The sequence below is a fragment of the Pseudorasbora parva genome, chromosome 21, assembly GCF_024679245.1.
Source record: "Pseudorasbora parva isolate DD20220531a chromosome 21, ASM2467924v1, whole genome shotgun sequence".
Classification (NCBI taxonomy): Eukaryota; Metazoa; Chordata; class Actinopteri; order Cypriniformes; family Gobionidae; genus Pseudorasbora; species Pseudorasbora parva.
The window spans coordinates 30,869,068-30,887,133 of NC_090192.1; the positions used below are offsets into that span (position 1 = coordinate 30,869,068).

Here is an 18,066-nt window from a genome sequence, read left to right on the forward strand (position 1 = left end):
GAAAGCTGTCCTAAATGTGCTAACAGCATTCTGCACAGAAACGGGCTCCATCAGGCTCTAGTAGCAACATGAGGACCTTCAGGCTAATTGAGGTGTCAGTTCAGATTCATTTGAGCAAAAGAAAGACCAGAACTGAGATGGCTAAAAAAAAGAAGGCATAGAAGAAAGGAAATGGATCCTTTTGTACGGTTTCTCCAAAACAAAAGTTATCAACAAGGCTGTCACATGATACAAATATCAGCTTTTTGTGTCACTGAAAAATGTTTTTCCCATAAGAGCCAACTAAACAGTAATACACAGTCATGGTATTATAAACATTTAAAATTGTATTCTTTTAACTTCTAAAGGACTTGTGTTCACTGGTTTTAGATTTTTATTTTTACTGTGTTAAGTTTGCTCATGAAGTCTCCTGAGCATGCTCAGTTTGACCACCAATACTCAGTCCTGAGGAAGACTCTTGGGGAAGAATAATTCCCTCCCTGTTCATTATTCCCATTATCTCAGAAAAGCATGGCTTGTTCATTTGAATTCGGGAAATATTTTCTTAATTAATATGGAATTTATTTATGATGTATAAACACTGTAATGCAATGTTTACTTTAGGGTATCTCATACACAATTGCTATTGTGGACAACATGTACTTCTGGAAATATACATTTTGTGAATTTTCTCTGGTTAAGCACTATAAACTTCATGCATCTTGCTATTGTTTGTGACTGATGAAACATTCAGAATCCCATGCAACTGAACACTTTAATGTTGTTGTTTTTTCAAAGCATGGTGACCCTACTTAGTATTAATAGAAGTTGCAGAAGTAATTAGTGCTTTTGATTAACTTTTATTGTTGTTTTGTGCAAAATCACTGTTAGGGTGATTAGTGTTCCCCTTGGTAAACTTAGACCCTGCTTAATTAAAATAATTTCTCACCCACTGCAAGTCAATACGTTTTTTATACTATAATAAGTAAGAGCTGTCTACACTTAGAAGACAAATTGGACTAATATTTAACAACATCTAGAAAATTGGTGAAATTACTCCAAAACGTGTTTATTGAGGCTGGAGTTTTAAACAAAATCTGTTTTAAGTCTAAAGTAAGTCATCTATTCAGAGCTTAGAGTAAGCACAATCATTTTAGTAAGTTGCTTAAAAACTTAAAAAGACTGTAAAACTAGTTACTAAAACATTTTGAGTGTGTTATCTTCAATATTCTTGTATGCTACTGTTCAAAGTTTGGGGTCAAAAGACGTATACTTTTATTTAGTGACAGTAAAGACATTTATAATGTTATAAATATTTACAAAATTACAAAATATTCATATTTCAAATAAATGCTGGTCATTTGAATTCAAAAGGATCCTGAAAAATGTAGCAGTTTTCAACTTAAAATAAGAAAAGTTCATATTAGAATGATTTCTGGAGGATCATGTGACACTAAAGACTGGAGTAATGATGCTGAAAATTCAGCTTTTCCATCACAAGAATAAATTACACTTTAAAATAAATTAAAATAGAAAACAGTTATTTTAAATTATAATAATATTTCAAATATTACTGTTTTTACTGTTTTTTTAACCAAATGAATGTAGCATGAGAGACTTTTAAAAACATTTAAAATTGTACCGACCTCAAACTTTTGAAAAGTAGTGTATGTTTACATGTACATGTGTGTAATCGTGCGTATGAATGTGTGTGTATGTGTGTAGTGTGGCCTACTTTGGACTGGAGCTTCTTTCCCTCCTAACTCAGTAAGTCAAACAGTAAGGGACCTGACCTGCTTCCCAGAGCCGTGAAGTGTTAGCTGCAGAGTGAATGCAGGCGTGAAATAAATGAAGATATACCGGTGAGGGGAAACTGTAGGGTGGTTTATCCGAGCACAATGAAAAAGCGAAATGAGATGAGAATAATGCAGGTGGGAGAGCATGTGTGGGAGAAAGAAAGCGAGCGAGAGAGCTAGTTCGGGTAGCGGGGCTTTTTCTGCCCGGCAACAGCGGCACAACCATAGAACCCCCAGAAACGTGTGGAGACATGAGGTCAGGCTGGCGCTGTCATGGACTGTACTTAGGAGTCTGTATACAGGAGTGAAAATGTTTTGTTAATGTAAGTTTGAAAACCAGATTTGAAAAATACAGATCAACAGTTAAGCTCTGCTCAACAATCTATATCCCGAACCCGGCTCTTACTTTGCACACACGGGCCACCCTGGCTACTTTGGTCTGGCTGGAGTAAGCCGTGGGTTCTGTGTTCCTCTCCGTGAAGAAGAAGTAGAGTTTGTCATCATCCCCGATGGAGCTGTTGATACTCTCTCTGAGTAAAGCTGAGCCGACAAAATCTGACTCTATGAGAAAAACATCAGCATTAGCTGCAGCCCACACCACAATGGACCAATTATGAGCCTTACAGATCTTATTGTGTCTGTGAGATGTTTCAAAAGCACAGCGTTTATTGATTAAAAAATAGTGAATCTTTTGAGAACTACTGTTCATTTTAATCATATTTCTTACTTTTTTATTGAAAAGAAAGTAATCATGATTTTGGTAGATGACGGCAAATTTTCCATTAAAGGGTTAGTTCACCTCAAAATGAAAAGTCATATTAACTCACTCTGATGATTTTCTAATGCCTTATGTCTTTTTCTGACCACAAAAGGAGAAATGTGAAGAAAAAAAATGTCCTGCTCGCACTCGTCCATTTAATGGCAGTTAATAGTGACCAGCAACCAAAAAAGTATCACCGAACGGTCCCATGTGACAAATGTGTTCTGGGGGTATATGATAAGGTTTGGTGAATAAACCCTGAAATAATTTTTTTCTTTTGTCTTTGGCTCTTGGTATTCTGAGCATGCTGCACAACGTTCATGAGACTCAGACTCACCAAAAAGGGCTCACCAAGTAGTGAGAAATCAAAACTTGACATGAAAAACATGACAATGCAATCCATGTACCTTCTTCTATGAGGTGAATATATCCGTTGTGACAAAAAGAAGTTCCCATCTGTCAAATATCATTCTGTCATCTGACAACCAGTCAATCAATCTGACAAGAGTTCCAGTCTGGAGATATTTGACTCGGTGAAGAAAGTGAGACTTTTTTGGGATTCCGAGCCATTGTCTTTCAATGTCACGTTTTTATTAGTCGATATTTTTCATAACTTGTGTGTTTTTTCTGGGCGAGTCGGTTTGAACTGCGATGCTAATAACGTCTCACAAACAGGCACGTTGTGTAGCAGTGCACAAAAGACTAACGGTAAAGGTCCGGATTTTCGTTAAAAGATTCAATAAATTCCTATTATATACCCCCAGAACACTTAGAATATACAGCACGTGTCTCATTGGATCAATCTGTGATCTTTTGCATATTTTTTTAAAGCTTGATGTTAATCACTATTCACCACAATTATATTGACGAGCGCGAGCAGGACACTTTTTTAACATTTCTCCTTTTATGGTCCGATAAATAAAGAAGTGTATACGGCATTGAACAACATCCGGTTGAGTAAATATTGAATTCATTTTCATTTTACGGTGAACCATCCCTTTAATGGATTTGACTTAGGCAACTTAACAACCATCCAGAATACCCTAGCAACCAAATAGCAATGTGCAACAACTCAGAACACCCTAGCGACCCCATTGTGATGCCCTAGCAACATGATTGTACACTCAAACTCATAAGCTGCATCCGAAATCGAATACTTCTCTATTATATAGTATGCGAAAAATAGAGTAGTATGTCCTAATTCATAGTATTTGAAAAACAGTAGGCGAAAAGTACCCGGATGACCTACTACTTCAGACGAGATTCTGAAGTGTGGATACAATGGACACTTTACTATCCCATGAGGCCACGAGAGAGGATTTATGAATGGAGGCGATGGGATGTAGCTGACACTGGTAGGTCACATTATAACAACAACATGGCGGATGTAGTACGTCTGGATTACAATCATACTACTTTCATTCATACTATATAGAATGAACTTTTTTAACCGTCATGAAGTTTGATCAAATTCAATTGTAGTACCGACTCACACATAGTATACGATTTCAGACACAGCCACATTTTATTTTTGTAAAACATTTAAAATTGAGTAAAAAAAACGAACCCAGCAGCCATCTTGTTGGGGAATCGTCTGTCCGCAAATTTGGGAAAGGAAAGTTGCGTCGTATATCAGGAATGTTACGAAACTCGTACTGAGATGCAGAGTACATCTCACCATCTGTAAAGGCAAATCAAAGTCAACTGAAAGAAGAAACAGAAGAAGAAACATGCAAATTATGAAATAAGGTTGAGAATACAAATCATGTACCTATTATAAATCCAGTGTAGCTCTTTGTAGGGTCATACGGACATTTCTCCTTTCCCTCTTCAAAACGCACAAAGGTGAAGCGTGCCACATCCTGACAAAAACAGGGAGATATTTAAGCGCATCTTATAACAGAACATAAAACATTTACAATAATAATTCTTGTGCAAAATGACAGACAGGTTGAGAGCAGTAAACATCTCACTATGTAAGCACAGCGTGGTCTGAAGGCATGCGTCCCGCAGGTGTACAGGTGAGTGTCGTTGTATCGGTCCAGGAATCGCACGTGATTGTAGCATTCAGTCTTTGACAGAACAAAAAAAGAATTATTGTAAAACACATACATTTTTCCAAAAAATACAGGAGGTACATTATGCAGTACCATAAGCAGACTTATAAATTTAAAAAAAAAAAAAAATCAATCAAATATTAATTAAAACCAATTGTGTTTCAATAATACTACAATGTAATTAAAATACAATAATAAGATAACTTTATTAAATTAATCTTATGGGCAAAACACCTACATTCCAGCTTACATTTTTAAACAGCATTCAAAAATAAAATAAAAATTAATTACATTCATGCCACCTGCTTATTTACATCAGAACCACCATTCATTTTGACTTTGTCATGAAAATCAATGTGCATCTTGTTTTGTATTTCTCCACACAATAATTAACGATCAACTTTTGAGCATGTGGTCCTTGGTTTCCAACACGTTTATATACATTAATACATATTTTCATGATATACAGCACTTTAGATGTAGTTTTACATTTACAGTATATGCTGTGTACATTTGGACAAAAAAACAATATCCAAAGCAACTCAAACATTACATTTTACCAGTTTTTGTTTCTTTGGAATCAAACACATGACTTTAGTTGAGCTAAGGGATTTAGGGAGGATATTCTACACATCAAGAATGGCAATACCTGATTGTTCTTTCCTTTGCTCAGGCACTGCCTCTTCTGTTCAGCAGATGCTGCCCATTCCAGCTGTTAGACAGATATGGACAACAACTATTAGGAGCCCAGCTGCATTGGGTAGAATGACATATAGAAATGTATTGTGACAAAGGCAGAACTCACAGAAAGAGAGATATTGGTGTCAGAGATGTTGGCAGTGTCCAGTTTGTAAATGGCCTCTCTGGCCCCGACATACAGCAACCCAGGCCCATCCTCCAGTAACAGAGAGCTGTAGTTCACTGCAGCTCCATGGAAATGATTACAACCCAGCAGCCCTGCGAACACAGAGAGAGACCCAGTTAGAAAAACAGGGACAAACATGAGCAAATTGTGTCAACATCATGCAGACCCACTCATAGCTCTACACTCTTCTTTCTATTATTGGAAATCTTTTAACTGAAATGAATGGATGGATGAATTCTCAACATAATCTATGAATAAACTGAAAGGCAACAAAGAAAATGGAATAATGAAACAAAGCTTTGTGGGCGAAAGAAGAAGAGGAGCATGAGAATATACAGAATGATTTGCATCAATGTGGCAAAAGTACAGGGAGTGCAGAATTATTAGGCAAGTTGTATTTTTGAGGATTAATATTATTATTAAACAACAACCATGTTCTCAATGAACACAAAAAACTCATTAATATCAAAGCTAATTTTTTTAGTGGAAGTTTTAGTTTTTAGTTTTAGCTATTTTAGGGGGATATCTGTGTGTGCAGGTGACTATTACTGTGCATAATTATTAGGCAACTTAACAAAAAAACAAATTTTTACCCATTTCAATTATTTATTTTTACCAGTGAAACCAATATAACATCTCAACATTCACAAATATACATTTCTGACATTCAAAAACCAAACAAAAACAAATCAGTGACCAATATAGCCACCTTTCTTTGCAAGGACACTCAAAAGCCGGCCATCCATGGATTCTGTCAGTGTTTTGATCTGTTCACCATCAACATTGCGTGCAGCAGCAACCACAGCCTCCCAGACACTGTTCAGAGAGGTGTACTGTTTTCCCTCCTTGTAAATCGCACATTTGATGATGGACCACAGGTTCTCAATGGGGTTCAGATCAGGTGAACAAGGAGGCCATATCATTAGATTTTCTTCTTTTATACCCTTTCTTGCCAGCCTGGAGTACTAGGACACGTGTGATGGAGCATTGTCCTGTGAGAAAATCATGTTTTTCTTGAAGGATGCAGACTTCTTCCTGTACCACTGCTTGAAGAAGGTGTCTTCCAGAAACTGGCAGTAGGACTGGGAGTTGAGCTTGACTCCATCCTCAACCCGAAAAGGCCCCACAAGCTCATCTTTGATGATACCAGCCCAAACCAGTACTCCACCTCCACCTTGCTGGCGTCTGAGTCGGACTGGAGCTCTCTGCCCTTTACCAATCCAGCCACGGGCACATCCATCTGGCCCATCAAGACTCACTCTCATTTCATCAGTCCATAAAACCTTAGAAAAATCAGTCTTGAGATATTTCTTGGCCCAGGCTTGACGTTTCAGCTTGTGTGTCTTGTTCAGTGGTGGTCGACTTTCTGCCTTTCTTAAGCCGGGTGCACACTAGGGATGGCTCGATACCACAATTTTGGCTTCGGTACGGTACCACAATCTAATACCGAAGTACCGATATTAAATCGATACCACAAGGTCTGATATTAGCGCGGGTATATTGCACGCGAATGAGAACAATTATGCAAGTTTTGAGTTTATAAAGTGGGAAATTACCACAAATGTTTATTAGTAAATTAATCAGCGAAGCTTATCACACCAAATCAGTCATTTGAAAATTTTCTTGTGAGAAATAATTTCAGCAAAAATCTCTCAAAATTAGCTAATTGCTTCTGGTTTCAAAAGACATCGCACTACACTAAAGCAATCTGCATAATCCGATTCAACATTTCACGCTGGTCTCGGGATGGAGAACGGAAATCATTTGAACACGCAAGAGATTTTATAGCATTTCGTAATAACAGTTAAGTTACAGGAGATATGAGCTCATAACAACGACACACACACACACACACACACACACACACACACACACACACACACACACACACACACGCCTGTCACTTAGTCACGCTCGCACATTACACATTAAGTTTCCTTAAACAGTCAAATACACAGAATTATGTACAAATGTCCGTCTTTAGTGAGTATTCACATAAACACAGTCGGCGGTGTCTAACGCGAATGTAAACAGTGCAATAGTACGCGTGCAAATATAATGAGATCTAAATGTCATTGGTTGAAACGAACGCTGGAGATTGTGATATTTGATCTTATGTTTGGCTGTGTGTGTGCGTTGATCAGTGTTAAAAAAACAAAAATGTCTAAATGAGATGGTTTGAATGATTCACTGACCTGTCGATCTCTTAAGAAGTCCTAAAGTCAGGATAGTGACAGATGCTTCTTGGCTAGGTTTGATGGTTCTTCATCAGTTTTATAAGCAAAGTCATTACAAATGTCACTTCTACTCCTCTCTTTATTCATTCGTTTTGGGCATCTTGAGTGAGATTCAACTGCTTTATCCATTTTGTCCGTCTATGTTGTTGTCACATTTGCCGGTTGTTTCGGGTCAGTTGGGGTAGCGCGCTGCCATCTAGCGGTGAACTTCGGAACAGCAGCATATACCGAAATGTGCCAAATCATGATATCGTACCGTTTTAAATAAAATATATACCGGTATTTTTCCAGTACCGGTATATCGCGCATCCCTAGTGCACACTGTGCGATTTTGGCCACGATTTGGCCGTCTGAGACAAATTTAGGAAATCTTAAAAGATTCCTCAGATCCTAGGCTAAAATCTGACGTCTTTGGTCGTTAGTTTGACATGTTCACCGGCAGCCGATTAATGAGCGCTGCGATCAAATTTTACCTCAGACGAAATTCTGGCAGTGTCAGAAGATTTGGCACAGAATCCTGCAGTATGACTTCTCCTACGACAACAGTCAAATATCTCGGTTTTTCAAGACAAACTATGACCAAAACGAGAGCTAGAGATTTATTTGTAGCCAGCATTTCAGTCCCGCGTGTAATGCAGCTCACTGTCACCCAACGCGTCATTCATTGATGATATAAAGCTCCGGGTGAGATTTCTTGCGCGCGTCCGTTTTTAGCGCGCCTAAACTATCATGCAGTCTGACATTAATGACAACTGAGATCTTACAGTGTGACACGGGGATCATGTTCGTACAGTCTGACAAGGGACATTCGCAAAGGATTTTGAAAATCGCACAGTGTGCAGGACCCATTACCTTGCCCATGTCTCTGAGTATTGCACACCTTGTGCTTTTGGGCACTCCAGTGATGTTGCAGCTCTGAAATATGGCCAAACTGGTGGCAAGTGGCATCTTGGCAGCTACATGCTTGACTTTTCTCAGTTCACGGGCAGTTATTTTGCGCCTTGGTTTTTCCACACGCTTCTTGCGACCCTGTTGACTATTTTAAATGAAACGCTTGATTGTTCGATGATCACGCTTCAGAAGCTTGGCTATTTTAAGACTGCTGCATCCCTCTGCAATATATATCACTATTTTTGACTTTTCTGAGCCTGTCAAGTACTTCTTTTGACCCATTTTGCCAAGGAAAGGAAGTTGCCTAATAATTATGCACACCTGATATAGGGTGTTGATGTCATTAGACCACACCCCTTCTCATTACAGAGATGCACATCACCTAATATGCTTAATTGGTAGTAGGCTTTCCAGCCTATACAGCTTGGAGTAAGACAACATGCATAACGAGTATGATGTGGTCAAAATACTCATTTGCCTAATAATTCTGCACTCCCTGTATGTCACATTAATCTAAGATCTAACTTCACTGTACAAAAAGAAAGAGAAAGCAAATGGGTGTTGTAAAAGAATAGTGGATTTAGCACTTTCTGTTTTTAAAGGGGTCATATAATGGCATTTTTGTAAGTTAATATGATTCTTTAGTGTCTAAATGAAAACGTTGTAATATACTTTAATTAAAAATTAATTTTTCATTTTACCTGGTCAAAAACAGCTCTGTTTTAAGCAAGCCATTTTAGTGCATGCAACTTTAAATGATAATGAGCTTTGCTCACCCCGCCCCTCGGTTCTGTTGGGCTGGCGGTTTTACACAACACACATGGAGTGTTGCCTTGACAACAGTTAAGGGTATATTTTGGAGAATGTCAACGTGAGTCTCCGAGGACACATTTTTGCAACTGTATGAAGAACAAGATGACTACCCTAACGAAGTTCGACAATTAAGGCTCGAACAGGACATTTCTGAATGGTTGGTTAACGTAATGTCACTTTGATCGATCTTTGTATGTACTGGCAGGGTAACGTTAGCATAGTGAGATAGAAATGCTGTGTGTTTACTGATGTATACGTTAGTTCATTGACAGACTGATGTCACAGCTAATGGGCATGAAAAACTTTTTCGGTAAATGTAGGCTTGTCAGTGATGCGTAACATTATCTATGCAGCGTAATAACTGTTACAACACAATTTTTTTGCATTACTTCTTAATCTTAATTTTTTTGCATTACTTCTTAAGTAACAATACCAGACACCGTTATAAACCATCTACAAAAGTAAGCTTAGTGTAGTTTTATCACGTTAACTTTATCACCAGCATACACAGATTGTAATAACACAATAACCAACTACGCGTTGTTCATTATAAACATGGGATTATTAATTATATTGAGAGCGTCATAGAACTTACCCTGAAAACTTTAACCGCATTCATTGTGAAGTGTGCAAGCGATTCAAACTACACTCACTTGTGAAGGGGCAGCAGGAACACGAATAGTTGATACTGATCCGTTTTTCAGGAGAAGCTTCTTAGCAAAACCTGCTTTATACTGACCATCGTTTATAAAGCAGTCTGGTGTGAAATGATTTGCGCAAAAATGAAAGCATTGACGTCGATTGTGAGGAATATTTCCTTCGAAAACAAAACTCAGCCACTGTGTCTTCAGCGGTTCGGATTTAGGAACATAAAAATTACTGCTATGTTCGTTATTACACCCAAGAACAGAACACCACAATCACTTAAACACCATTATGCTCCAGCGTATCAACAATGGCGGACTAAAGCTCGCTCAGAGTGGGTCTGAGGTGAAACGCTGCAGTCAACAATCGTGGGGGGGGGGGGGGGGGGGGGTGTCTGGCCGTGAGACATTGAGACAGGAGAAAACATATAAGGAGATTTAAAAAAAAAAAACACTGGATGGATTTGTATCATTATAGGATGGTTGTGTACAGGCACTGCCAACACACATTTCTGTACAATCAACTTGTTAAAGTGCATGTACCATTATATGATTCTTTTAAGTAGAATGATTAAGTGTCTCTCTAAAATATTAAAACACCACTGACTCATTTGGGTGGTCTGCTTCCTATCCTAAGGTCTAATTCCAAATCCTTTATATTCACTGCTTGGATACTGGATGTAGTGTGTATTGTTGCTGATGTAGACTTTAGCACCGTGGTTGTTTTGAGAGGTAGGGGAAGGGCATTTGAGGGGTACCATGGTTGATATGTGGCCTAATACTGCCAAGTCTCATCAGTATAGCCCACCCGTCTCTCAGCATGGGGCAGGAAATCTCAGCATGCAGTGTTGTAGATGGGCAAAACAAATCCTTTTCTCTTCAAAATGTGCCTGGGTTTACTTTATGCCCTCAATTTGAGTTCACCAAAAAATGAAAACTATCCCATAAATTACTCACCATCAAGCCATCCTAGGTGTATATGACATTATTCCTTCAGACGAATATAATCAGATGTCCTGGCTAATCCACGCATTAAAAATGGCAGCGAATGGCAGCCCAAAATTTGAAGCCTAAAAAAGTGTGTCCATCCATTATAAAAGTAATGCACATGGCTCCGGGTGGTTAATAGAGGCCAAGAAACAGCTTTTTTGGCCTTCAAATTTTGGGCTGCCATTTACTGCCATTATAATGCTTGGAACAGCCAGGATATATTTTTTAATATAACTCAGATTCTAGGAAGAATGTCATATACACTACATTTTCAACTATATTACTGATGTGCATTGACATGACACTATATGAAAATTGAAATGAGCTGGAGGACATCACTGTTTTCTCCAGAAGAGCTGTCCAGCCAAATCAAATTCTGTCGCATTATTTTCCTTTTTTCACAGTTTTGCACTGTGAAGCTGCTTTGAAACAATCGGCATTGTAAAAAGTGCTATATAAATAAAGGTAACTTGACTTAACTTGACTAACTTGACTTCAGTAAAAAGTGTCTTTTTGAAGATTAATTTGTATATTAAGTTGTGGCTGTGGCACAATGGCAGAAATCATGAATTGATCCATCCAATCAGTAAGCAATCACACAGAACATACTTGCAAATGCATAGCAATCCTCTGATCTTTGAGATGGAACACAGACTAAAATACTCTGACAAACACCATTAGTGAATCTTCCAACGCAAAACCGATAGTTTGACCACTGCATTCCAATTACAGAACAAATGACTCTGAGTCAGTCCTTTTAGACGAATCAAAAGCAACAAATTTATCCCAATTCCTGAGCGAATGACTTTTTTGAAGCAGTTATTTTTAGTGCATCAAAAGCATACAGTGCAACATGTGTAGTCTGATTCCTGAATGTATGACTCTTGTGAGCTGGTTCTTTATAGTGAACTAAAAGCATACAGAGCAACCAGTGTAGTCCGATTCCTGAATGAGTGATACTTATGAGCCAGTTATTTTTGGTGAATCAAAAGCATACAGACAGAGCAACCAGTAAATCCCAATTCCTGAGCGAATGACTCTTATGAAGCAGTTATTTTTAGAGAGCTTAAAGCAAACAGAGCAATGGTCTAGTCCGATTCAAGAACAAATGACTCTTGCGAGTCAGTTCTTTTTGGTGTATCAAAAGCATACAGCACAACCAGTGTAGTCTTATTCCTGAATAAATGGCTCTTTTGAGCCAGATCTTTTTAATGAATCAAAATAATACAGTGCATTCAGTGTAGTCGATTCCTGAATGAGTGACTCTTATGATCTGGTTCTTTTAAGCGAATCAAATACAGCATAACAAGTCTAACACGATTCCAGAATAAATGCCTCTTGTGAGACCGAGTGTAGAGTGTAGTCCGCATTCCTAACGAATGACTCTTGTGATCCGGTTCTTTTTATTGAATCAAACACGTTTAACATCAGTTTAGTTAGTGAATGATATTTTTCAGTAGATTTTTACAAATATTAGATGTTAACAGACATAAACAAGCAGTACTGTTATTGTGTTTTGAGCAAGTGTGAGAATGATTGGCAGTATAAATCTAAAAGTTAAGGCCATGAGGATCTAAACTGTCAATCAAAGAAAGGTCGGAACAGACCTACGGGTTGCTGTGCGCGTGGGAGTGCCAGAGGCTAATATTACTCATAACAGGAACGAAAATATTAAGTTATGCAAACACGATTTAAGACCTCGGGTAAAGTGACGACATTCTGTGTGTGTAGTTAATCCTTGTGTCTCATTGTGTAGATAGATAGAGAAAGATAATGACTGTAACACACAGTGATGAGTGTAGAGCTGATGATAAACTGAGAGATCACACAAAAGCCTTTGAGCTCAAAGCACATTATGTGTCCTTGGACCATGTATGCACACAGACACTCATCCGCAGCCATTCCAGTATTGCTCTTTAATAACAACAAATAAGGATTTACAGGAAAAGGGAAGGACAACAGTGTTAATTTGGACAGACACTGTGCTATGTACGTCTGACATGTTTGTCTCTTGAATAATTGATTCTAATTAGTCAATCGTGGCACTGAGTAGTCCAATAGTTTTGTATAATAATGACTGCTAAACCTTTTACTTTCATGTCTCTCATTTGACTTCATGAGGGTTTTTTTCATAATAAGGCAAGTTTTAATAGCAGTAAAAATGGCCTTGTATCTAATTTTATCATATGGTGAATTATAAAAAACAAAACAAAATTACAACTGAAAGAAAATGAGAAACGACAAGTATGGTCAAGTTATGGAGCAAATTAGTAAAAGTATGGAAACCAGCTTGTTAAATAAGAAATGTTTTTTTTAAATTTATTTTTTTATGCATAAATCAACACTTAAAGGCATAGTTCACCCAAAAATGAAAATTCTGTCATCATTTACTCACCCTCAAGTTGTTCCAAACCTGTATGAGTTTCTTTCTTCTGCTGAACACAAAAGAAGATATTTTGAAGAATGTTTGTAACAGAGCAACCATTTACTACCATAGTCAGGGAAAAATACTATGTTAGTCAATGGTTGGTCTTTCTGCTTTGTTACAAACATTCTTCAAACTATCTTCGTTTGTGTTCCAAAGATCAATTCTAGTCAGAATAAGAGTCTGATACTGCTCCATTGGGCTTTAATTATGGGGCATGTTTCAACAGATCCAGGAAAGACCTCAATTGGATAGAGCTACAACCAATCAGAGCAACGGAGCGTCGCATAAGATTAGTTGTCAAATGTCAACAGAACTCAACTGCACTGTGTTGCCAAGAACTGTGTTCCTCTTCAGGAATGCGAATTTTAGCAGGCAACCTTGCCAAAATTACACACATTTTACCCCTCAAACACCATTTTTTTTCGGGATAACCCCCCGAGAAGCTTTTGGTTTGGGTTAGTAGTTGCCGGGTTTTGTTATAAAAACTTGGCATGCGCGCTGGAATAAACAATCTTTGCCGATGTTGTAAAAAAAAGAGTTTAAGGATACACAGTAGTTACTTACCAACACGGTCATCATTTTTAAGAGAGAAATAGTAATGGTGAATGCATATACGAACAAGTTCTCCATTTAGGATTTGAACAAATTCAACCCAAGTACCTTTGATGACGTGGATGATTACGTTCCTGTTTGTCATCTGTCCATCATCATCTAAAGTCCGCCCTGACAATTTCATGGGTCCGAACATTTTCTGTTCGGGCATAATTATCCTCTATGGATCAAGTCCAGTCCGAACTGCCCGAGCTCAAATGTTGTGGGCGGGGCTGAGTTCGACTGGCATCCAGCTTAGAGTAAGTAATGACAGATTTTTCATTTTTGGGTGAACTAACCATTTCATTCCTCACCCTCATGTCGTTCCAGACCCATAAGACCTTTGTTTATCTTTAGAACACAAATTCCTTTTTTATGAAATCCAAGAGCAACATACTTAACACTTTCAAGGCCCAGAAAGGTAATAAAGACAGTCCATGTGACTCCAGTGGTTCCACCTTAATGTTATACCATGACAAGAACACTTTTTGTGTGCAAAAACAAAACAAAAAAACGACTTTATTCAACAATTTCTTCTTGCAGTTTACGTGGGCCAACTCCTCCATCAGCATCACACGCATGCGTTGTGGTGCTCACGTGTAAAGCATCGGACAATGGTAAGCCGGCTTGCTGGAGAACTCGGAAGCGCTGCCCTGTATTTACTCCATCAACGGCGTAAAAGACTGACACAGACATCAAGTTATTTTTGTTTGTTTTTGCGCACAAAAAAACATTCTTGACGCTTCATAAAATGAAGGTTGAACCACTGGAGTCATATGGATGATTTAAAAAAAAAAAGATTTACCTTTAAGATTTACAGACATGTGTGATGTATGTTACACACAGGATTAATTTTCTTTTCATAAAATTATTTGTAACACTTGATCACAATTTTTAATAACTACTTTCTTTTGGGACTGTTATAGCATAACATAACATTATGGGTCTCATGAAAAATAGCCTGTGGGCTGCTAGATAAGTGCACTAACTGACCTACCACACCAGTCTAAAAAAACAGACTGACTCTGTGTATTACTGGAGGAACAAATCCATGAGCAGAGTCAACACAGCGCCCAAGGCCTCCTGTTGTGTTCTAGCAGTGTGTGTGTGTGTGTGTGTGGGGGGGGGGGGGGGGGGGGTACTTTGTTTACTGTTCCCTAGAATGAAGACTGGAACCAAGTTTCAACCACACAACCTTTGTGCCAAGCCAGTAATATGCAAATTGTGCACACAGGGTGTATATGACTGTATGAACTAACAGCATAAGGGCATATTCTTCTAATATTAGATTAATAGAATATTTGGGCAGTAGCGGCTCCTGAGCATAAATTAAGGTAGGGCAGTAGTTTATGATAAACATTACTAATCACTGAACACATGCAGACACACTTTTGGCAGAGGTTGTGTTTTTCAGCCTGAGGGTGGCACTCTAATGTTGATTGACAGGCTTTAAAGGGGTAGTTCACCCAAAAATGAAAATTCTGTCATAATTTACTCGCCCTTTAGCTTGCTCCACAGATTGCTTCACTTTACGACTTAAAATATTCTACAAAATCAGAAAAAATACTAGTTGCAGGATGCCCCACCTGCCCTTCTACAGACGAGCCACCTGTATGAGGAAAGTATAAATATATGAATATGACAAATGAAAATATAACAGCGTATGGATGGCTGTGTATATGGCCCAAGGACACACTACAAGGTATTGTAGTACTCTCATGCATCTATAAACCGATGCCTTTTCATAGCATTTGTTTATGACTTGACTGTTGACTCACGCCAACGCTGGACCAAACAAACTTGGGCGGGCATCCGCGGTGGTCATGTGTCCAATCGGAATCGTGTTTGCTAGGGGGCAAGCACTGACTAAATAAATACTGACACGGCCGGTGAGAACAGTCAGCTGCAGACGTGATCAACATTACACAACCACGGTCAAGCTTCGCCAAGTTTACAAAATATATGAAATCCTATTAGCAGCACATCTCCCAGTACCACAAAATACTGCTTTAATAATGCACACAATAACACTAATAGAGATCTACATTGTATTATGTTCCAAAACCATGTAATATGAGCCCTGCAGAGGCTCTTAAATTGACATTAATCAAAACAATCTGAGTTTTATATTTGAAAACATTAAGCTCAACTATACAAACTTAATTAAATGACTGTAACACGGCATTTAATATATGTTTTTCATTACAAAGAATTTAAAGTGAACTGACTGCAGTTCTGCTTAAGCAAACTTTTGAGAAACATCTTGGCCAAAAAGCAATAATGGTCATTGATTGGTTCCAGGTCTTGGCATTGAACTGATCATCAACCATGTGGCAACCACTGAGAGTTTAGAGTCCAAACCAAGCAAGAACTAAATTCCCCATGATGAGTAATTTGCCTGACTACACTGAAAGTGAAACTACTGTCAGTCATGGGCAATCGGGAAATCGGGTCCAATGAGCTTTCACTGTGGGCGGAGCTACCAAGTGAGATGCAGTATGATAAAAAAATAAGATAATAATGACAGAATGCAGTGATCTCAAAATCAGTTTTAAAAACAACTTGAGTATCTTAAGGGTGTCATGAACTGGCTTTTTAAATTTGCTTATTGTTGTCTGAAGTCAACTAATGATGTTCGTGTGGTTTTTACATTCAAAAACATCATAACTACTAATAAGTAAAAGTCTATTTTCTACACTGGTTTTGAGGCTCTCTCCAGAACACTGGGTTCTGATGGGCGTGCAGCACTGGAGACTTGGAAGTAAACGCCCACGGTTAGGATTGGATAAGATTTGCATATTTAATGAGCGTCTGCTCCCCAGTCAGTTCACATGAAGGAGGGATTGTTTTGAAAGCGGCAACCGGAATGATTATCTCGATCAAAGGGTCATAAACGTCTTTATCAAACAAACGCAATGATTTATGTCTTATCCACCTGCGATTGATTGGAATATTATTTTTGAATTACTTGCACTGCAAAAAATGCTTTTCTTACTTAGTATTTTTGCCTTGTTTCTGGTCAAAATTTCTTGTTTGTAAAACAAGTAAAAAGTAAAAATGATTGTCTTTTTTTGGGGAAAAAAAATCTAAATTAAAGGTGCACTATGCAACTTTCCGTCCACGGGAGGGCGCTTATTCTAAACAAAGGCGTAGTTTGATGACGCCAAGTGTGAGCGCAGTATCTTGGGACATGTGGTCTTCACCTCACAGCCGGTGGAAAATAAGACCCGGGCAGAAATCATGTTCATGGATGCGGTTATTAACGTAGTAAAGCAGTAGTGTAAAGCAGAGCAGGACAGAGTGATGTGGAGCTGAGCACAGCTGCTGGAGCGATTGTTATACAAACACATAGCTCGCGAGTACCGGGACTTTTATTATGACGGGACGGGACACAGTCGCCAGGCGCCTGCACTTCTGCTTTTTCCGGTCATGATTAGGTAAAGCAGGTAAAGCAGCTCTGTTTATCATATTAGATACATTTAAGTGTGTTTAAAATTGTTATGACGTTACTCTGTGCATTCGCTCGGCGCTGCTGTGACATGTTTACACTGCTAAGAGAAAAGCGCTTCTGCAAAATAAAACCGAGGGTAACTGCAGATATGACGCAATTGACAGGCGACTCGCTCAAACGCTATGCTGAAACTATGGTCCTTAGTTAAAATAGCAATTTTCTCACAATTTACAAATAGTTGGAAACATTTGGGATATTGTACTCAACTGAACAAAATATATAACACTGGCCTAGTGGTTTTTGGATATGCAGAAATACTACATAGTCCTAAAATAAGCAAAATAATCTGCCAGTGGGGGTAAACAAAATAATCTTGTTTTAAGATTATTTTGCTTACCCTACTGGCAGATTATTTTGCTTATAGTGTAATATATGATTAACTACATAAAATATTGATCAACTACATAAAATTAGATTAATATATACATTTTCTAACCCCCATATCTTGAATTTTGTGATCATTCACATGCATTCATAAATGCATTTGAATACACTGAATAATGC

General features: G+C 38.2%; 1 protein-coding gene across 1 annotated transcript in view; it reads right to left on the reverse strand.

The window, feature by feature from the left end:
- Positions 1–18,066, reverse strand: part of sema4gb (sema domain, immunoglobulin domain (Ig), transmembrane domain (TM) and short cytoplasmic domain, (semaphorin) 4Gb) — a 36,808-nt gene that overhangs the window by 10,103 nt on the left and 8,639 nt on the right. The window contains exons 3-8 of the mRNA XM_067430666.1: positions 5,398–5,549; positions 5,242–5,304; positions 4,509–4,607; positions 4,307–4,397; positions 4,103–4,216; positions 2,182–2,336 (exon numbers count right to left, since the gene is read on the reverse strand). Coding sequence (XP_067286767.1) covers positions 2,182–2,336; positions 4,103–4,216; positions 4,307–4,397; positions 4,509–4,607; positions 5,242–5,304; positions 5,398–5,549 — 674 coding nt within the window. The remainder of the gene's footprint in view (positions 1–2,181; positions 2,337–4,102; positions 4,217–4,306; positions 4,398–4,508; positions 4,608–5,241; positions 5,305–5,397; positions 5,550–18,066) is intronic.